Raw genomic sequence first — 22,901 nt, 5'->3', positions numbered from 1 at the left:
AGTCATATTTTCCCAGCACTCTCTCCTCAATAACACAATACACACACATTCAGAAATCTTTATTTGTAAATAAAACATAAAATCCTTTCTTAGTGTGTGTGTGCATCATATAATTCTGTGTGTGTGTGTGTGTATGCATGTGTGTGCGTGCGTAAGTAAAAGCCTGCTGTTCACCAGCTAGCCTGCCTAATTGCACTTCGCTGCGGTGGTATGTGACCTTCCTCTGGTATCTTTTTATTGACTGAAAACTTTTAATTTTCATAATTTAGTGTTTAATGATTTAGTAATACACACCTCTTGTGGATAAGGGGATAACCTGGCACTTATTTTTCCCCACTTCCCACACTGTTATGGACAAATAAATATCTAACACTATCACCTAGATGAAAGTATTTGAAGTATTGTTAGTGTCATTGTGACTGTGAACTGGTGTGGGTACATCTTTCTGATGTCATAGAGTGGGTGGGGTTTGGAGTGGGAGGGAGGGAGGCAAGGAAGGTAGACTTCACCACCTCAGTGCACTTCAACAGTTGTGGAGAAAGCCTTCCATCCTTCTTTCTTTACTTCCTCCCACCCTCAGATCTCCACTCACTCACTCACTCACTCACTTACTCTCAGTGTTTGTGTATTCACTCACACACAGTCAGTGAGCATCAGTGAAGCTGCAGCTGCAAGCACGTACGCACCCGCCAGACTCTGCGCTCCACCACACAGACGCCCATGATGAGAGGCTGCTCCTCCAGCCGAACCAAGCTCCCACAGAACCAGGACAGAACGGGTAAGATGCGATCCGTGTCTGTGTGTGTGTGCGTGTGCCTGCGTGTGTGTACGGAGGCTGGATCGTGCGTCAGAGAGAGAGAGAGAGAGAGAGAGAGAGAGAGAGAGAGAGAGAGAGAGAGGAGGTAAACAAGAGTCGACGTGCTGTCAGTGCTGTGGTGATGGGAACTCCGGCTCCTTTCAAAGATTCGGCTCTTTTGGTTCGGCTCCCATAGCAGAGTCGGCTCATACAGCTCCCAAACGGCTCTTCACTTAGTCTCACTTAAATTTAGTAATTTTGAACGGTTCGTGTGTTGGTAGCAGTTGTTTTCAAGCCTTAATGTGAAGATTTCCGGGGGCCAGTGGTCCCATCAATGGTCCCTTTTTTACCAGTGAAAAGTTACACATAATTTTTTTTTAGTTTTATAATAATTTTATTGTCATTATCATTTCACTCCTGTCCTCCTATGTTATTGACCACATGGTGTGTCCATCAAAATAAAACCAAGATTTGGCTCTTCCAGGACAGGAGTGAGCTCTTCTCGTTCGCTCCAAAGAATCGTCTCTTAGAGCCGGCTCGTTCGTGAACAACACATCACTACAGCGCTGTCACCTTTACCCTACATAACACCAACAGACGTCTATGTGGTTCAGTTTTTAATAACCTGGATGTTTGACTGTTCTCTGACACTGTGAGGACGAAGAGCAGGCAGATGTTTTTATTTTGATCTGCTGCATGAGAGATTTATTTAAAATAAAAACACATGCTGGTGTGAATCATGAGCTGCAGATGCTGTAGATCTGTGTCTTCTGTCCATTTGATGATTCCATTTACTGGTCATAATAATGATGATGATGATGATGATGATGATGCAGTTCTGCGTTTCTGGCTGTTCTAATTGAACAGCTGCAGCGACAAAACATGCAGCGGCTGACATTTTGGCGCTGATTCAACATGACTATAAAACGTTCAACTGTTGAATCAGTCGGGGGGAACATTATGTTATTGCAATTCTTTTCTCCTGCAAGATATAATTTAAAGCCCCAGTGTGTAACTTCTGTCGCCAAAACACTGCGTCCCTTCTCAAGGTGTATGGCGTGTTCCATTTGAAGTCGTAATGTCGGATTCCGGTTTTATAGGTTTCACAGTAAATCACACAAAGCACTGGTCTATTTTTTATTTGTGAATATGTTGCTACGTATAATACCATAGAGACCCATGGTTCTCAAACTGTGGTGTGTGTACCACCAGTGGTACATGAGCGTCCTCTGGTGGTAATCAGAAATAATGTTGTATTGTATACCAGGGTATGTGATCGGAGTGCAGCTGAGGAATTTTGACCAGAGTGTGTAAAAATTTAAACAAATAAATAAATAAAAAATGAAATGATATTAATAAGAGTCACCTTATCTCTTGTTCCATCTTAATCTAATGTCACTATACCAGTGTGTGAAGTATATGTGAGGAAGAGGAGGATGATGAGAGAGCAAATTATCTTATTGTGAATAAATCTGCCTCCTGTGAAAAGTCTGTCGCTGACTTTGCTCGACCTATTTACACCGCTGTATTTGAACATTGGTGATAATGGTGTTACTTCAAGAGATCAATATTTTCTCAAGTGATGCTTGGTACAAAAGGTTTACGAACCACTGGTCTTGCACTGGTCTTGGTAACATTGGCTAGCCCCGGATACACTTTTTTCTGACTTCTCAACCCGAATATTGTTAACTTGCCATTACCCCTATTTCCAACTTCCGCTGTTAATGGAACGCTCGATTAACCCCACACCTCAGCATTTGTTTCAGCATCTCACTACCTCACTCATGTTTCATAGACCCAGGGTTATGTCCTTGGCCTAAAATTCTCTCAACATTTGTTCACTCATGTTTCAGAGAACCAGAGATACAGCAACTCCTTTGCCTTAAGTTCCCTGCCGTCTCACTTTCGCGATGTAAAACCCATCACTCTGTGTCTCCACAGACCCGAAAAACAAAACACTGATATCCTTAGAAACATAGTCATGTGGAGCCAGTGGTTTAGAGGTAATGGACATTCGTTTATAATGAAAAGTCAAAGTTCATTGCAAAACATTACCACATGACACTGTCAGAAATGATCTATTCTGTATTTACTGTCAGGCTGAAAACTTCCAACCTGTGCAGTATGTTACTTTTTTTTTTTAAATAATTGCAAGAACCTTCAATTAAAGTTTAGCCTTTGCGATTTTCTAATTTTATTGTTTCAAATTTCAGTTTTGCTTTAAAAAAAGAAATGCTCATTAGAAATGGTCACAAATCGGGTTTGTACCTCTGCCACATCTTTAAAACATTACAAAACCATACGAGAACATGTTGTCGTAACAGTCCTGAGTGAGACAGTGTTCGAGATGTATTACCTAAAATAACAGGATGCATGTGCACACAATCAGTGCAAGAATTGCTACAATAATAATAACAGATTATGCAACAAAGAAACACCAACATGCTCCATCTGTTACCTAAGTGGCTGTGGCCACAGTTGGACGTGTCATCAAATTATGAACTAATTCCCAATATTCACATAAAAGCAGTTAATAGAAACACACATTATTACAAATGTATGATATGTATGTATATTTTTAAGGACATATCATGTCAAGCTAAGAATACATATCTTGTTGGTGGTTGTGCCATTTATTTGTGAACCCGATGAACCTGAGAATCAGGGACTTTGAGAAAAAGAGAGAAAGAGCTTTTTAATTAGAAAACCTCCTGTGTATTTAGGTCACAGACTCTGTTCCACCACCACTGTAACTCTAAAGCTTGATATAAGGAGTGTGTCTCACTGAACACATACAAATGTCTGTCTGCACTGAAAATTTACTTTTTCACTTTTCCCCGTAAAGTCCTGTCTTTGTAAAGTTTATAATATACATTTAATTTATGTCATTACATTTATTTCTCTGTGGAACTTAATAATCAATACAAATTAAAAAAACAAAACTGGTCAGAGCTTCATTGTTGCACTACAGGTGTTTTATATACAAATGGTTTACAGCGCTGGGTCAATTACAGCACACACACACACACACACACCCCTACACACACACAGAAAGAGAGTAATGCTGTCATCTAGTGGTCACTGACAGTATATGAGTGAAGTAAAATTGTAAACACATCATCAGTTATTAATTTTTAATTTTAGATACTTTATTAATCCCCTTAGGGAAATTACTCTCAGTCTCAGACTGACTGATATTCTCTGCATTTGACCCATCCTAGAATTAGGAGCAGTGGGCTGCCGCAATGAGTAGCGAGGGTGGGGATTTGAACCAGCGACCTTCTGGTTACAAGTCAAGTTCCCTTTCCACTTGGCCACGGGCTGCCCAAAACTAGTTTCCATATTTGTAATTGGACAAGGAGATTTTTTCATTTAGAGTAGATGGCACTATTTCCATAATAGGCCTTTTTCACGTTCATATTTTTTTAGCTTTTTAAATGTAAATATTTTCTCAATTTAACAAAGAAATCATCAAAACTGAATAATTATGGTTAAAATAATTACTGACATTTGAGAACATCAACATTTTGGGGTTTGGGAAACATGAATCGACATTTTCTGACATTTTATTCACCAAACAGTAAATCTATTAATTGAGAAAATAATAAGGACAGTATGTTTTTGAATGACTCTGTCTTGGAGCAGAATAACTCAGATTATAACTAGATGAGTAGATTATGTTTCCAAGGAAGAAATCATTAGGCTTTAGACATGTGTGTATATTGTTTTGACACTGTTGAGTTGTCTTCAGTGCATTTATTTATCATATTATAGTATCATTATCTTATTTCAAATGTAATAGTTCGACATCAAACAGCAATTCAAATTCATAGTGATTTTAGACTATAGGTGGCTGGGTTACTAAATACTGACACCCAGTAGTGAAAAGCAAAATCGATATATAGAGCTACACGAGGGGATTTACTGGCAAATTACTGGCATTTGACAGGTTTTATAAGAATAAAGCTTACCAAAAATGCTTATTTTATTTAGTTTGTACATTTTAGGGCTCGTTTTTCTACATTTTAGTGACCTCTTTTTTGTGTGTATCCATTACAGCCAGATTGTGGGTCTAGTACACTGTGTTCATTTATAATTATTACTATTTAAATAGTGCAGTGACAGTATATTTTCTTTTGATTCTTTTGTCACTGTTGAATGTCTGACTTTAGTATTGTTACTTACTGTGTTAGTGTGTGCACTTTATGTTACTCTTATGGTTAATGTTTACACTAGTTTGTATATTGTATTTTATTTTGCACCTTGGTCCTGGTAAAATGCTTGTTCCATTCACTGTGTACTGTGTATATGGATGAATTTACAATAACATAGTACTGCTATAAATCTAATGTGACAAATGCCAGCCTTTAACGTATAAAAGTGAGCAAGTATAAAACTATAAACTAGCTTTTTACAAGGCCAGAAAAGCAAATATAATGGCAAAAGCCTAATGTGGTGCAAACATTGAATATACTTCACATATTTGTATGAACAGCCTTTTAAGTAAGCATTTTACTTGAACTTTAGGCAAGGGCCTTGCTTTACAGAGACCGCTGACTTGTGTCACCACATTTCTATAGCAGTCTAAATGGACAAACCAGCCAGAAGTTTTGAAGGAGACTCGTACTAAACAAATTACATGTTTTGTAGTATGTGAAACCAATGTAGTTTCCTAATGCGCGTTTTTAGTCAGAACCTGGAATTTACAAAGTCACAGGGTGTTCCTGAAGAGGGAATGACCCCTGACCTTGATTTTTAACTGAGAAACTTTGAGTAACCTCAGGATTCTAGAGTCACAGCCGTACACATAAAAGCACTCTTTAATTTTTAACCGTAGACATGTTTCTACGCCGGGGTCTCAAACTCAAATGACCTGTGGGCCACTCAGTGTCTTGTCTGGTCCAACTTTTTGAGGAAAAAAAACAACTCTTCTCTGTTTACAGGAATATGGAAGAGGATTATGTAATTTTTTTTGGAAAACTGCCTGACGTCTGAGATTAAAGTCAGAATTATGACATTTTTTTACATTACCTGTCATTTAGCAGACGCTTTTATCCAAAGCGAGATTTTGTCTTATTTTTGACTTATTTCAATTTCGATTGTGACTCTTTTCCTCAGAATTCTGAGATTAAAGTGAGAATTCTGACTTCTTTCTTTTTTCTCAGAATTCTGCCTTCAATCTCAGAATTCTGGCTTCTTTCATCAATTTTCTACTGCTTTATCCTCCACATGAGGGTCGCGGTGGTGCTGTGCCAATCTCAGCTGACATATGTTTCCAGCAATTCATTTGTGGTCCTCATCCTCTTCCGTACAGGACCTTGGTGTGTATTTAGTTTTAGTTTTTTGTGTGAGCACAGTCCGCATTGTGGTAGAGCAGATTGCGTACTGCTGCGGGTTTACTGCTGTCATTACGGTCGTCAAAGGTGGCATGACTGAGTCACGTGATCTCTGCACTTAGAGTGAGGTCTCCCTCCCTCCCTCCATCCTTCGTTCATCCATCCCGCCTCGGCAGCAGCAGTAGCAGGAGGAATAGAGCATCGCTGATGAAACACCGGTCACCTTCAGAGCAGCATCACGGGAAAAGGTCCCGTGATCCCGACGCGGCCACCTCCAACTCACCACCGGACAAAATGGAGGATAAGACGACGTCAAACCCGCGGGAACTGACACAGAACCCGCTGAAGAAGATTTGGATGCCGTACAAGAACGGCCTTCCAGAAAAACACATAGCGCAGAGAAAGGGTGCGTGGACGACGTGGCTATTGGCTACAACTGTTAGCATTCACGTGTATGTGTTGTGGCTGCTCCTCGCGAGTTTAAAGGGCTTTTTTTCTGGGTTAAAACTTGTCTGCAAGGCTAGAGTAAGAATCATGTTCATGTCAGGGTTGTGTGTTTGTGAGCAGATGTCTCTCATGTCTCTTGTGCGAGCGCATACTTGAATAATTAACGTTAATCCGCGGCTAATATCGTAGTGTTTTTGTTGGCTAACTGACGTTAAACCGTTGCTGTAGCAGGTGCGGTCCTAGTCATTTTGGGGCTTGTGGTGCCCTCAGTGCTCCCGTAAAAAAATTGGAATAAATTGGACAGCTTTAGAAATGCAATATAGCAAAATCAGACTAAAAGTTTAATTTTGTCAGTTAAGAGGCATTGGTGCAAATTGTCTTTTGAATAGTTGACATCTGACTACTTTTTAATCTGGCAGTCATTACTCAATTTACACATTTCTTTATTGGAAACTAAGTTAAGTTTTAAAACTATATTGTCTCATCCAAAATATTATTTGTCAAAGTTAAGTTTTTGATGACCTATTTCATGTTATATGTCTATTTAAAATCTATAAGTTTACTGTTTGGCAGACACAATGAAGATTGCAGAGACACACTATAAGAGTTAATTCATGACATGCTCATTTAAGGTATTTTGTGTGCAATTTGTTAGAATAAAACTGGGTGAAACTAGTTTCATATAAGCACTGGCCATTGAAAAATCTATATACTGTATGTCGACCTCTTCATTTGAGCACTCTGTTTAAAATGAACATATTGTAAGTAAACACTAAATGTTAACTTTTATGATTCTCTGAAAATTAGTAGGGGAGATGCGTAGACATGGATGTTTCCTGCTCGCATCTCTCTTTTTCTCTCTTGCTCTCATTGATGACTGCTTCACTTTCCTGTGGGTGATAATGTAATCAGGGTCAATCGGTTTACATTTCACAACCAAGGAAATGGAGCTGGAAATCTGTCTGGGTTTCGGCTTTGTTTCAGCACAACAGCGTGGGCCTGTCGTTTTTGATAAAGCTTGAACACGTGGCAAATAATACAGCTGGGTTAATTAAGCTTTCTCATGACACTGATTCCATTTAAGATACAAATCCATGTTGTAATTTGGTTAAATAATTTCTGTATTACTTGTTCAGAAATGAAAGAGGTGGGTCTGCAGGTGATTGGGTAGCCAACATAACCAAACATTTTTTCTTTGCGGGTGCCTGGCACCCACCAGAGAGTGCCAGCTGTGGTGACTGCCGATTTAGCATGTGCCTTAAAAGCACCAGAGTCAGTAGACTCAGAGTTCAGTTGTCTTTTTGCAGCCACAGACATTTGGTCTGCACACACAGGGTTATGTAAGGATCCACATGAAGGCTGCTGGCAGGGAGGAGAAAGGCCTGGTACTGGGGAGGTTGTACCTCATTGTTGTCCTGTGCCAAGTGTAGTAGCAGGCAGTGGTAAACACTGTGAGAGTTGTGGATGGCCTGTCCCATTTGCATTCACATGAGTCTCTTCTCTTCTCCTCACTGAGTCCTGATGTTTCCAGTGAACAGACCAGTGAAATCACAGGCTTGAGAAGACACTGTGCATAATTAGATTTGCTGGCAAAGTTAACAAACAGCACAAGCTGTACAGAGAGATAGAGGTTGAAGGAGCTCTAAGGCCTTGTGCCAGAAAACAAAGGTTTTTCTTCTGCATATGGAAGGCTGTCTCAAAGTCAAGGAAGGATTCTCAAACTTCAACGGACCTCTCCAAAGGACCTTTCCAGTGTGTGAATGCTTCAACTTGACATTACAGAGGACAGAGCACTTCACACAGATAATTTTACAAGGATGCATGCTGTGTATCATCGGTGCAAGTCTTGCCAGGTGGAACCTCAACAATGAAGTAATGACTTCATAGCCTGTTCCCAGAATAGTAGGAAGAAAGGAGTCTTGCCTGACTTTGAAAGTCTGGGCAGAGAAAAAAAGAGGTATCCTCCATCAAACACCACCCTGCTCTCTGACCCAGTCATCTGTGAACACACTGGCTTTTATGCTCAGTCTCCTGTTGTCTTGAGCAGTTTAAGTGTGATGTTTCACAAGTGTTGGACACATGCTGGTGTCACTGTGACCTCTGCTCCACTGAGGACATTGCTCAGATAGTTCTTTCACATCAGCAAGCACTGGCACACTTCCAGTTCAGTCTCTTGAGTCATGTTTCCATCATGGTACAGTTCAATTTAGTATGTTTTTTGAATGGTAAAGCCCTTGATCAGGCTTGTGTTTCAACCTAGAACAGTACCTTTACTTTGTAGGCGGGGTGTGCTGTACCCAATGGCCGTCAAACGCATCATGACAGACAAAGGAGGACATTTTTTCCTGCTCGGTTTGTTGCTATATGAGAAAAGACTGCGGTCACAAGGAGTGATGCTTTTTTGTAGTGTAAACATGACCATGGCAACGTGACGGACGGAATTAGTTCTCCTGGAATTCAGTGGCAACCCAAAATGCCATCAAATGTTTTCCTCTTCATTTTCACTGGTGTGTTCTTCCTTCTTCCTTATCTATATCTTACATTGACATCCCTCTAATGGTGTAGTATTTTTTGGTTCCAGCTGGGAACCAACTTTTTAGGTTCATTAACAAATGTCCGTGGGTTTGAAATTTTGGTTTGGGAGCCAGAACTGTGCTGTAACCGTGTTGGTGTGAAAGCCAAAAGAGTGGTGACTTCTCCGCAGATATCACTGGATTACATGAACACACTGATAAGGGCAATAAAATGTTAATATTAAATCTTCTCAGGTGCTGACCAAGGTCAGGCTTGAAGTCATTATGTGTAATCAGAATGACTAATGCCATTTTTGGTCTCTCTTGTTCCAGTATGTATGACCAACTGTCCCACCCTGATTGTGACAGTGGGCCTTCCTGCCAGAGGGAAGACCTACATCTCCAAGAAACTGACCCGCTATCTCAACTGGATTGACGTGCCCACTAGAGGTAGGACCTCTCACAATGTGTGCAGAGAACCCTAACCAAGTGAATTTCTTTTATCCTCAACTGTCCTTTTTCTTTCCTCCAGAGTTCAATGTTGGCCAGTACAGGAGAGAGTTTGTGAAAATCTACAAGTCCTTTGAGTTCTTCCGTCCAGACAATGAAGAGGGTTTAAGTATTAGGCGGTAAGAGCACCTCGTTGCCTCACACCACTGATTCATCTCCAACCATGTGACACTCATGAGTTACATTATCTTACATCTTTGCAGACAATGTGCTTCAGCGGCGTTGAATGATGTGCGGCAGTACCTCACGGAAGAAGGAGGCCAAGTTGCAGTAGGTTTAAACATTTATTTTTTCTACAAGGTGATGGATGTGGATTGGAATAAGTGTTCAAAAGCTTGCTGCTGTTTTGTCCTTGCAGGTTTTTGATGCAACAAACACCACCAGAGAGAGAAGGGAAACAATCATCCAGTTTGCAGAGCAGAACGGCTTTAAGGTAACAGATAGCACACAAACCAACAGTCAAACCAAAGATGCAACATGAGGCAAATAAACCGCATAAAACCTCAGATAACTCGGTGACTTGTAAGGCATCCTCACTATTCACATTAAGCTCAACGCCAACGTTCCTCCAGTAAAAAAAATGTATTTCATCTTACTGCCTACAGACAGATTATGAATTTCTCCACTCTTACCTGGAGAAATAAAATTTGGCTAATCACCACTTTCATTTAATTTTTAGTGGTTTATTCAAACGTAGTCACAGCTTTTCGAGGTTTACACTCAATAATGATCGCCATAGGAAGTGGGTAAGACTATGTTATGTCAAACAAACGGAGAACATTCACTTTCCTACATCCTACAGGGAAAAGATAATAGGAAAAGTTAAGTTGAAGCTGATTTGATGATACAAGACCGAAAAAGGTAAATGGCATGAAAAACAAATCAATGTTCTCTTCATTCGTCGTCTCTCAGGTGTTCTTTGTGGAGTCGGTGTGTGAAGACCCAGACGTCATACAGGAGAACATTGTGGTGAGTGACTGTATTTCTTGTCCTTATTTTTTATTTTTATTGTTGGAGAAATGAAATTTACTCCTCTGCCCTTTCTCTGTTTTCAGCAAGTCAAGCTGGAAAGCCCAGACTACACCAACTGCAACACAGAGGAGGCAGTGAAAGATTTCATGATGAGGATCCAGTGCTATGAAAACTCCTACGAGACCCTGGATGAGGTTCTGGACAGGTGAGATTGAAGCTGAAGCAGAACCGTATGAGCTAAAAATGATTTTTTTTTTATAAAGACAAAGAGGCAGAAAATTGTTTCTATCAAATGGAAAATGTAATTAACATCATCGTTCTTTGGTTCTCTTCAAAGTCTCAGTCTGTTTTGTGGGATGTTTTTCAGAGATATTAAATATATTGGATATTATATAAATATATTAATATATATCTATATATATATTAACATATCATGCGACATGAAGTTTTTCAAGCTATTCTGGTGGACAATGTATTTTTGAACGAGTTACATGGAGGCGTCTCAAATCTGTCTCTGCTCTCAGGGACCTCTCCTACATCAAAATCATGGATGTGGGTCAGCGCTTTCTGGTGAACCGGGTGTTGGACCACATCCAGAGCCGAATTGTCTACTACCTCATGAACATCCACATCACGCCACGCTCCATTTACTTGTGTCGCCATGGCGAGAGCGAGCTCAATGTCAAGGGACGCATTGGAGGAGACTCGGGCCTCACTCCCAGAGGCAAAGAGGTACAAAGGACTTTTTCACCAAAAGACACTGTACGTCCTCGGGGCTGTTTTTTTGTTTTTTGTTTAATTTTTTTTTTTTTCCTCCCCCTTCCAGTTTGCAAAGAAGCTGACCCAGTTCATTCAGAAGCAGGACATCAGTGACCTGAAGGTGTGGACCAGTCAGATGAAGAGAACTATCCAGACAGCAGAAGCTCTCGGTGTTCCCTACGAACAGTGGAAAGTCCTGAATGAGATTGATGCAGTAAGTACCACGTCCTTGTCTGCTCAACGCCGACATAAGCACTGGGTTCATGGAGTTAGAGTAAGTCTGTGTGATGTTGTTTCAGGGAGTGTGTGAGGAGATGATGTACGAGGAGATCCAGGAGAGCTATTCTCTGGAGTTTGCCATGAGGGACCAGGACAAATACCGCTATCGCTACCCAAAAGGAGAGGTGAGCAGCGAAATATTAGTGTTATTTTGTTTGTTTTATTCGCCTGGGTCACACTTGGATGCGTGAGCAGAACATAATTGTGGCTTTGCTGGTTTGGTGCAGAACTGCTGCCATGTTTAACTGTGGGTTTTTGCTTATAAAAGTGCTATAAAATAGTATTTTGATTATTCACCTTCTCACATGTGAATATTTTCTGGTTTCTGTGCTCCATATGACAAATCATTAAAATGAGTATTAGTGGTTTGTAGACAAACGAGACATATGAGACATATGCCAATGTACTCTGTGTGTAACATTTTCCTTGTCCATGGCTCGTCGAGTTCAAACAAATATTACAGGACTCGCTTTTCCTTCAGAGATCTTCAGATTCTCCCTCACCAACATACACAAATCTGACATTGATCATTTTTACTCAAACTATTGGTCATTAGAGGTTGAACACCTGTCTGTGATGCTAACAGCTAAGCTAATTGGTGAGTCAGCAAAATTGGTCCTTTCCTTAGCATTTCAGGTGTAGAATAGCTGAGACTTGCAGATTTCCAGATACTTTGGTGTTGTGATTGTCCGATCAGAGGACAGTTAAGCAAATGTCCTCTATTTTAACAGCAAAGCAACATAACATGACATTATTGTATGTGGAATTGTACATGAATTATTGTCTGTGCTTTTATGTGTGACAGTTTCATGTATATCAAGTCACATCCCTACTGTAAATTATACTCGCACAAAAGTCTATTAAAGTGTATCCAGATGGCTGCCGGCCACTAACATGCATCTAATGCAGTGTCAGACATTTGGCAGTAAACAGATTGTGTGGGTGTGTGTGGGGGGGGGGGGGTCAGTCAGTTTACTGTGGGCCTGAATGCCTGCTACTGTAAGTCCATCACATTACTGCTCCATTAATCTCACACTGGAAGATGGATGTGGACATTAGTTGTCTGCTCAGACAAGCAGTGCTGCTGTTAGTGCTTCAGGGAATCTTGTTGTAGCAGTAACAGTCTAGACAGACTATGGATTTTTCCTAAATGACTAAAATGTCAGTGTGTCCACCAGTGATTATTAAGACAGACGTGTGTGTGTGTGTGAAGAAAAGCCACACCCTGGAACTTCAGTTATTTAATGTTATTTTAAGTTTGTTCATCCAAAAATCATTTAAATATGTCATGTGAAAAATCAATTAGTTTTTTGATCCATAAAATGTTAGAAAATAAAGTTTGTTTGCTTGGAAAGTGCGGTTTGTTTGGGGAGGTGTGAATGCGCAACTGAACTCTGATCCACACCGGAAAAGCGAACTCTGTTCCACCTAAAACATAGGTCCAAATGCAGGAAGTGGACTACAACGCCAACAGATAACCCAGTTGTTGCTGTTGTTGTCTTGTCTTCTCCTTCAGTAATTCTTGATGCAGCGGCACCTCAGGCGAGGATGGGAATACGTTATTTAAAAGGTTCGGTTCATTTAACTAAAATGCAGTGTGAAAGCAAACTCGTTTCGGCTGAATGTTGCAACATCCAAATGTACAGAGTCTAGCGGACTATTGGCTGTGAATACGACTTTACAGAACAAAACAGACATGTTTTGAAAAATGTCCACTGATGCGAACCAAATGAGGTTAGAGTGTGGACAGAATGCCCCTCCCATTTATGATTGTAAAATCAGCTATTTAACTCTTGAGATTTGCAGTTATGATGGTCAGTATAAACGTGACAAGGACTCCTAATATCATACCATACCTACAGTATGTATGTAAGTCCCCTGCTTACCATTTGTCTGAATTGTCCTCTCTGTGGTCTTTTCCTCCCTCAGTCCTATGAGGACTTGGTGCAGCGGTTGGAGCCAGTCATCATGGAGCTGGAGAGGCAGGAGAACGTGCTGGTCGTCTGTCACCAGGCCGTCATGCGTTGCTTACTGGCTTATTTCCTGGACAAGACGGCAGGTAAGACCTTTTACTGAAGATAATGCAGGGGTTCAAAGAGCTGTAGAAGACGGGAACCACTGAAAAATGTGATCGATTGTTGAGTTTCATGTAGAGAGAGAGCAGGGTGGAGAAAAGTGTTATGTCCTGTACAATGCACCAGTTTTGTGGTAATCTCATACTTTTTGCATTCAACCACATTAACATAGACTGTAATGCCTTACTTTTGTATTTAATGAGAGAGAAAAAATTATTTTATTGGAACTTAAGCAGTGCTTAGAGAAAAGTGTTTCTCTCCTGGTAGACTGACCTGATTACCATGCAGAGCAGACCAGAGATCACTTGAGTGCAGAAAATGCAGAAACCTGTGCTTTTCTTCTCCTTAGAGCAAAATTAATAAAGACAAACATGATGACTGAGGAAATTATTATTTATTTTATTTTATTTTATTGTTTCATGATTTCTCGGTCTGTGCCTTTATCTCCATACAGTGGAACTGCCGTACCTGAAGTGCCCTTTGCACACGGTGCTGAAGCTCACGCCAGTTGCTTACGGTAGGACTGATCTCCTCCTCCTTTAACACTGTACACACACAGAGTGAATGAATTCCTCTCTGCTCAGTACTGGGGATGACTCGATATCACTTATCATAACCTTGAGTAACCACCAATATCAGTGCGACCTTTTAAACTATGAAGATGTTAACAACACATTTTTATTGATGCATTTATCACTTACAGCCATTTTAAGCTATTTCAAAGACACAATTTTAAATGTCGTAACAATTATTCTGCTCCCATAAAAAAGAAATAAGCAGTGCACAACATGACTTAGTTAAAATGCTGTTGCTGACTTTTATTTACATTTTACAGTCTGTTTACAGTGAGTCATGTGATGTACAGGATTTTTATATTGAATCAGATTTTACAGTTCTATCTTTCCGATATCCAATCTAGTGATAATGAGGGTGCGTTAACACCAGCCTGGTTTAGTGCGGTTAAATCAAAACTCGGCAAGTTGGAGACATGAAGGATAGTCCTCTGACTCTGTTCCAACTTTTTTTAAGTGGTTCTTCTCCCAGTTTTCTCTGCTGAATTCAGGGAGCTTTTCAGAGCACCTGGGTAGATGAACAGCAGTCTACATACAGCATCTGACCAATAACTGATCACATGACTCTGTTTCACAATTTATAGTGCATTTGTGTTTTGACTTAAACATAAACCAAACCAGGTTAAAAATTATACAAGATATTGAATTTATTATTTAAAAAAAAAAAAAGTTTTGGAGGCCCTTGAAAGTTTGTGAAGATTGCCCTAAGTAGACATGGGTCATTGAAAGTGCTTGGATTGTGTACAAGAAAGAAGTTAACTTGATATTTAGGTAAATGTCTCCCTTGTTTGTTACAACGCCACCTACTGTTTCATGCCCTGCATTGCTTGATGTATGTAGACTAGGCCTACAGACTTATGTTGAGTCGAAATCACTAGCGGTGTTGTGGACTAGAGCTGAAACAATTACTCGATTAATCGATTATTAAATTAATCGATTATTAAATTAATCGTCAACTATTTTGATCATCGATTGTTTCATTATTAAAACAAGATTTCTGATGGTTTCAGCTTCTTAAATGTGTATATATTAATTTCTTTGCTCCACATAACGAAATAATTAAAAGTTAATTATTTTGGTTTGTGGACAAAACAAGACACAGGTTTGACAAACACTGATCAACATTTTTAACGTTTTCTGATATTTTATGGACGGAGAAAATGACGTGATGCAAATAAATATTCCAGGATTTCAGTCTCACCAAAGAAAATGACAAAGACAAAACTTTGACCAGGATCCCAAGGACAATCACTTGGATGAAGCAGCTCTTAAAAGTTGTGCTCCACATTCCTCAAAAACGTCCTTGAATTTGGTGTCACCATAGGCGTGGGTACCCTGAATAAAACAGATTGTTAGGTGTGGACATACCCTATGTGTCATATCGGCTCATCCCTTCTCAGTACTGTGCACTCGTTTGTTTACTGAACTAATATTCTTAACTTTGTCTGGGCTCAGGCTGTAAAGTGGAATCCATCTGCTTAAACGTGGAGGCCGTCAACACGCACAGAGAAAGACCAGAGGTGGGTATAACCTCACACACACACACACACACACACAGACACACCACACACACAAAATGTTGCATATGTAATAAATAATGACAATTAATGATGGGTTAAAGGCCCAGTATGCAATACCCGAGCCCTCACGTCAGACCGAAAACACACCACACTGCTGTAAATGGTTAAAAATGTCAACCATGTGAGGGGGGGAAAAAAGCGTATTAAAACTGTGATGTTGATGGCGTCTTTGGCTTCATTTGTGTGGATTGTGTGCTCTCCCATGTGTTTTTGATCCCTCCCCCTATTTTTTGTGCTTTTTACAAACAGAACGTAGAAGTGTCGCGGATGTCAGAGGAGGCTTTGCTAACAGTGCCAGCTCACCAATGAGGCAATACCTCCCTCCCTCCTTACCCTCATTTACCTTTCATTACTCACACTCTGAACCCCCCCGTCCCCCCCACTGACACACAATGAACCTGCCACACGCAGAACTGTCTCCTGTTTGTCCTCCACTTATATTTTAAAATGTGATGATGTTTGCAAACTGACTGGAATCCAGTTTCTAACTCAAGAATCTTGAATCCCATGACGCAGATCTTGTGTCGGGCACATTCTCTCATTTTCAGGAGGATGTATGGAGATCAGATTTTTATTTAATTATTTTTTTTTTAAAGGGATGTTGTAACTGTGAAAGAATGAAAACTCCCATCACTGTTTAATTTTTCTTGAACAATTGATTTATATGTTAATTATTATCAGTGTCTCATCTCTTTATTTCTGTTAGAAGTCACAGAACATGAGGCCACAACTTCCACCACTACATTTTTATTTTAAAATCTGTGATATTTTGCTCTGGATACGCCTGCTGTCCACACTGTCCAGCCCATAGTTTGCGCAGCAAAGTCAACCAGAAAGCACCATTATTTTCAGTAGCCACGTGAGGTTGGAAAAGGAACTTCATTTGATTGAATATTGACCCAATTTTCACTTCCTTTATACAACATAAAACCACAATAAAATATAGATGTATAACAACAAAAATATTTTTCTTAGGAGTTTAATGGTCTCTATCTCTAGTTTCAGCTCTTCTTCAATAGAACATGTTTGAAATGTTGTAAATGATGTTCCCATTTAGTGGAAAATGGACAATATAAAGCACAGCAGGCTTTCAAATGGAGAGGTTTTTCTCCTTCCGTCAACGCTCCGCGAGACGTAGCGATGAGAGACAGCGATGTCTGGTTTAGCAGTATTTGTCCGAACTGCAGTGGAGAGAATCAGCTTCCTGCATACTGTGAATGATCACATGACTAATGATGTAGTGAATGTTTCATTGTTTGAAGAGTTGTGTGTGTGTACTTGTTTTTTGTTCTTTGTGAGAACCGTAAAAACCATTATGTCCTCACGAAGATATAAAAACATGTTTGTGTGTGGGAGAGCGGCAGCGGCTCTTTTAGCAACATATATGTAGCATTACAATATTACAATAGCTCTTGAATCTCTCATCCAAACAGAGTCCGTACTGCACAAGTCAGTCACGCCTGTGACATGAGCCATTGGACAATTATAGGATTAATAACCGATATACATACGTTCATGTGTGGACACAGATTACTTCTGATAACGCATGGATGCAGATTAGTTTTCATTTGAAAATGCTGTTTTTAAAATGAAAACCTACACTTGACTGTAGCCTTAGTTTTACACATTTTGCACAAAAGCAGAGTTGTACACACTAAACCACTCTGGGGTTTTGTTTTTTTTTCCTTAGGACATTTTCTCTATTACAGTTTCTTTGTAGGTTGTGTAATGATGGCTGTGGACATAGGAACACACCTTTTCTTTGTTTTGTTTGTTCAACAATGTAAAGGCTTCTTGGAGGACGTTTCACGTCAATGAACAGATTCAAAACGCTATTTTTTCCTGTTTAATGTTTCTAAATAAACTCCACTCAAACATTTCACGGTTCCCCCCTTCCACACTTTTCTCGTGCCTCATTTTACGTAGTTTGTCTTTAAAGCTCTTTCATTTCTTGGATCTCAAACTGGTACGTGAGCCACTAGTGGTACGTGAGCTTCCTTGAGCTTGAGTAACTTTTGAGCATATGTGTACTTCACTTGAGTATCATTAATTGGTGAGACTTTATACTTTGACTCTACTACATTTTGAGGTGAAATCCCTTACTTTTGACTCCACTACATAAACACCAGGCCAGACACTGAAATAGAACATCCATGGCCATATTTGAGCAAACTATTTGAACAAGTTGTTCATTTTTAAGCAAACAATATCCTCTTTCAAGAATTTGCCGTCCTGTTCATTCTTAACCATGTGGTTTCTGTGTTCTAGTGTTTTGTGCTTATGATTTCAACAGATTTCAGTGTCGGGCAAATGAACAACATTCTATTTAAAGAGTGTTCTTAGTCTTTTTTCCCCCTAAATGACTTAACTGAGCAGTATGAGTGTTGGTATGAAGGACATAGTGGGACTTTGGAACCATATTATATCAAATTTTACATTTGAAGCCAAGTACTTATGTACTTTTGACTCTTGTTGACGTTTAAATGGGGTACTTTCACCTTTACTGGAGTATTATTTTAGTAACCCAACTTTACTCAAGTATGTGGTTTGTGTACATCCACCACTGGTAATTAGAGTCACCTTATCTCTCGCGTCATCTTAATCTAATGTCATTATACCAGTGTGTGTGAAGTATATGTGAGGAAGAGGAGGATGATGAGGTTACTGGGAATAAATCTGCCTCCTGTGAAGAGTCTGTAACTGACATTGCTCGTTCTGTTTACACCGCTGTATTTTAAGGTTGGTGGTAACGGTGTTAGTTTGAGAGCTGAGTATTTTCTCAGGTGGTACTTGGTTTAAGAAGTTTGAGAATCACTGGCAAAATGAAGTCTAGACCGATGTGACTCACTCGTGGGGAGTAAACGAGACTCGTCATTTCCTTCCCATCATTTCTGTGTAAGTGTACAGAGTCCTCACTGTTTTCACCCTTTCATTCACATGCAACGACTCCACTGAATGGGTGAAAGAAAGTACTGGCATTCATCAGCCTGAACAAAACACTGTTTCTCTCACACACACTTTTCTAAGCATGATGACAACATTTCAACACTTCTGCCATTTCAAAAAGCATAAAATCATCTTTTTGTAAATAAACAGGATCTCTGTGGTAAATGTAAGCAACACTAGCACAAGAATCAAATCAGTGAGACTGTAGATTGTTATCAGTGGATTCCTCCACTCACTTCATGCATCAGGAAACTACGGTGGCCTGTGTGTAGCATTTGTGTTGTAAGCTTCCTCTTCCTGATCCTACAGCACACACTCGCTGCTGTAGAAACACAGTTGCACAAGATGGCGGCCTTCGTAAAGTAATGGGTTCATGTGAACCTCAGAAACTGTCTGAGATTCAGTGAAATATTGCGATATTTTCTGTGGCTATTTTATATTGCTTTGGAGACATCAAGTACTGATTTTTATAGCATTTTATCTATTAACTGATATTAGAAATAAACATTAAACTTTCTGTGGATTAGCATCAAAAAATCCACTGATGTTTCAGTCCAATGTTTGATTTCGCAAATACTCGCGATACTGATCGTGACTTAGAGGTCGTGGTATCGTATCATAACTTAAATATCGTGAAAATATATTGTGACTTAAATATGGTGATAATATCCGATTGCGACTTATTCATCATGATAATATTGTATCGTGGTGTCTCTGGCCATTCCCAGCCCGAGTGGTTATACACTGATACAAACAATTTAGACTAATAAACCCTTGCAAATGTTGCACACTGGACCTGATGTTTTACTACATTTACTGCCACAGACTCTTATCATATACAGATATGGGGAATGGTAGTTTATTAGCATGTGTCAGCGAATATGAAAGACGCCTAGTCGTATCGAAGCGGAACAATAGCCGAGGATAATCGACGGTGGTCACAATGTAGGTGGGAAAAATCAATGTGTGGAAAGTGGTCGTAGAAATAAGGACATGTGACACAGTGTGTGTTGAGCATTTGCTATATTTGACACACATTTTATGTGTGTGTGTGTGTGTGAGGTCCAAAACATGTGCAAACCTATCCTTATGGGGACATTTTGACCTTGTGGGGACATTTTGTCTGGGCCCAACAACTTTAAAGAGCTTTTTCTGGGTTTAAGACCTGGTTTTATTGTTAGAAAGGGTTTAGGTTAGGATCAGGGAAAGGGACTATGGAATTCATTTTGTCAATGATGTGTCCTCACTAAGACATAAAAACAAGTTTGCATACATATTTATATGTATGTGTGTGTATGATTTGACACTGTTGTCTTCTTTTCTCCAGAACGTGAACATTCATCGTACGACAGAAGACGCGCTGCAGACAGTCCCTCCTCACCTCTGACAGGCTGCTGCTGCTGCTGCTGCTGCTGGAGGAGTCCACTGCAGACAAAGTTGGACACACACTGCCCCCTTGTGGTTTATTTCTTTCTCCCCTGTCCAATAGTCACAGCCTGCTCACAGTGGTGATTGTCTGGTTGATGTTCTTCTTCTTCCTCCTCGTGCTTAAACACCTTCACCGCACTTCCTGCCTTATGTCCGTCTTCTTTTTCATGAGGAATTTAAAGGTCCAGTGTGTAAGAAATAGTGACATTTAATGGTGAGGCTGCACACAGACAGAGAACTCACTCACCCTCCCTTTCCCGAGTGTGTCAGGGAGCTACGGTGGCCTCCACGTACTAAAAAGGATGTCGTTATTCTTAGTTTTGCACAGCAAGCGTCTGCTTCAAAAACACAAAACGCCACACTCCACAGCTGCTTTGTCTTTTCAGGCAACTGTAGAAGCATGGTGACCCAAAATGGCAAACTCTGTAAAAACAAGTAAATTTTTTCCAAAGGCTTATTCTAAAGCTACAAAAACAAGACAATTTTTTATTGAAAACATGTTTATTACAAGTTTATTAAGTCTCTAAATGTTACACATTGGAGCTTTAAAGGAGCCTAAGAGTAAAATCTGTGTTTTGTGTTTATGTGTTGTGATCCTCGTAGGGTTGTGTAGTGTACACTACAGTGTTTGATATGATATTTATTTATTTAGAATCATTTTTAATAGCCAAATTAATATAACGATACAAAGGAAGTGGTGAATTCTCACTGGTGAACCAAAAAAAGAGTGTTGGCTGATTTTTTACAAAAACATGACAGCGGCGACAACAAATAAATAAAGCTTGCGTCGTAGTTTTTACATATTTCTATTAAATACAATTTGAATAGGTTAAATTATTTTTATACAGTTTTCAAGCTAGTATAGTGTACTCAACAATTATTACAAAGTTTGACCCCATTGAATTCTAACAGGTACCTTAAATCCAGCACTTTGTGGTACATTTATGTAGTTTAACATGTTAAAAATAAGTCAAAACTTCTCAATTTGAATGTATGCACGAAAGATACTGGAATTTGGCCAAGATTGATTAATACAAAAAGATACTGACATAATTCGGTTGGTACCAGGGCTGCAACAGTTAATCGGTTATTAACCTGTTACTAAATGAATCATCAGCTATGATCAGCTTTGATAATTGATTAATCAGTTTGAGTGGGTTTTTTTTCCAATAGTTTTCAGCTTCTTAAATGTGAGTATTTTCTGTTTTCTTTGCTCCATATAATAGTAATTATTAGTTGCAGCCCTAGTTGGTACCATTACAAGTTCTGTGCCTGTGAACATTTATTTATATGTAGTTACCCTTCAGTAATCTATTATTCATTTTGCCATTGCTGTTGTTTGGTGTGTGGTTCTTTGTCAGGGAAGTTTCTGGTTTGTTCTACAAAAATAATATATATATTTAGTACTACTTTTGGTACCAAACCTGAGTTGTTTTGCACAGAGGGCGAGTGGTTAGCCACAGCAGATGCATGTCTCATATGTGTGTATTTATTGCGCTGCAGTATAATAACCACTGAAAGTTGCTTCAGTATACAGTATTTTTAAGTATTATTCACATGTGCTCCCGTTATGTAACTACGCCTTAGACATGTCTCTATAGTCGTTGTCAGTGAAAATGTGCAATTTGTGTACAGATCTACTCAGAAAACAACACTGCGAAGAGAAGTTTTTATTAACGCTGGTGAATTAATGAATGAAGGGAGAGACTGGGGTCATTTTAGTAAATTTTCTTAAATAAGTTAAGTGTTATATGTAAATGATTGCGCACAGAGACGTGTAACATCAGCCTCACTAAGCTGACCATGTGTATGTGCATCAGGATTTCAAAAATCAGCGTCATATCACCAATCAAATAAAGATGTGTTATTTTTATACACCACCCATCATCCTCATTTTCTGCCCTTTGTTACTCCATCTTATCAGTTGTTATCATTAATCCTTACAATTTCCACATAAATAGTCAAACCGCCCCCCCCCCCCCCAAACAAAATTCCCCCTTTGATCTCCTCTTACTGACGTCATGTGCTTTACCAGTCTCTGATATTGTGAGTTTAAAGATATAATATGTAACATTTTTGCATCCATCTATCTATCTATCCATCTTTTTTTAGTAGTGTACTTAAATTAGCCACACCATTTCTAAAACTTTGTCACCTGTGTTTTATATTTTGAACCACTGGATCCACAAGACTTTCTGGATCTCTATGAAACTTTACCTTTACAAAATACTTACAGTTACGGTTACATTTAAATAATTAAAAATAAATCTGTTATCTAATACACGTATAGTGTCTGATCCTGGAAAAAAAACAACTTAATTTTGTCTAGATCAATTTTGTTGCGGATTTCTTAAAAATGCAGTAGTTTGGTGGTAGAGCGAGTCATTTTTCTACTCCAAGGTTCAATTCCCGGCTCCAATGAACCCCATGTTGCTCCTGACCGCTGTGCATGCAGTGTGTGAACGGGAATAGAACAAATGTGCTGTATGAAAGTGTGAGTGAATGGATGAATGGCAAAACTGTAGTGTAAGGTGTTCATCAAGACTAGAAAAGTGCTATATAAAAACAAACCATTTATAATTTGTTGTGACGTCATCAGTTGATTCTTACCAAAAATGTAATGAGTCAAAACAAAAAATTCAGATTGAATGTTCAAAAACTGTAAACGGGAAGTTGCCAACAGAAGGA

General features: G+C 39.4%; 1 protein-coding gene across 4 annotated transcripts; it reads left to right on the top strand.

The window, feature by feature from the left end:
• Positions 1-519: 519 nt before the first annotated feature.
• Positions 520-22,093, top strand: LOC131461276 (6-phosphofructo-2-kinase/fructose-2,6-bisphosphatase 4-like). Of its 4 annotated transcripts, none has more exons than XM_058632409.1 (14): positions 520-778; positions 9,426-9,542; positions 9,625-9,721; positions 9,806-9,872; positions 9,961-10,035; positions 10,515-10,571; positions 10,658-10,779; positions 11,099-11,306; positions 11,401-11,547; positions 11,633-11,737; positions 13,542-13,671; positions 14,142-14,204; positions 15,715-15,779; positions 20,113-22,093. In XM_058632409.1, exons 1-14 carry the CDS (start codon positions 721-723, stop codon positions 20,170-20,172), a joined length of 1,371 nt encoding a protein of 456 aa, XP_058488392.1. In that variant the 5' UTR covers positions 520-720; the 3' UTR covers positions 20,173-22,093. The 4 variants fall into 4 exon arrangements, with proteins under 4 accessions (XP_058488392.1, XP_058488391.1, XP_058488390.1 ...); XM_058632408.1 differs by lacking the exon at positions 20,113-22,093 and adding an exon at positions 16,089-17,718; XM_058632407.1 differs by lacking the exon at positions 520-778 and adding an exon at positions 6,272-6,538.
• Positions 22,094-22,901: the final 808 nt, after the last annotated feature.

The sequence above is a fragment of the Solea solea genome, chromosome 6 (assembly GCF_958295425.1).
Source record: "Solea solea chromosome 6, fSolSol10.1, whole genome shotgun sequence".
Taxonomy (NCBI): domain Eukaryota; kingdom Metazoa; phylum Chordata; class Actinopteri; order Pleuronectiformes; family Soleidae; genus Solea; species Solea solea.
Note: the sequence above shows the minus strand (reverse complement) of the source record. Positions and strands in the feature narration are given on the sequence as shown.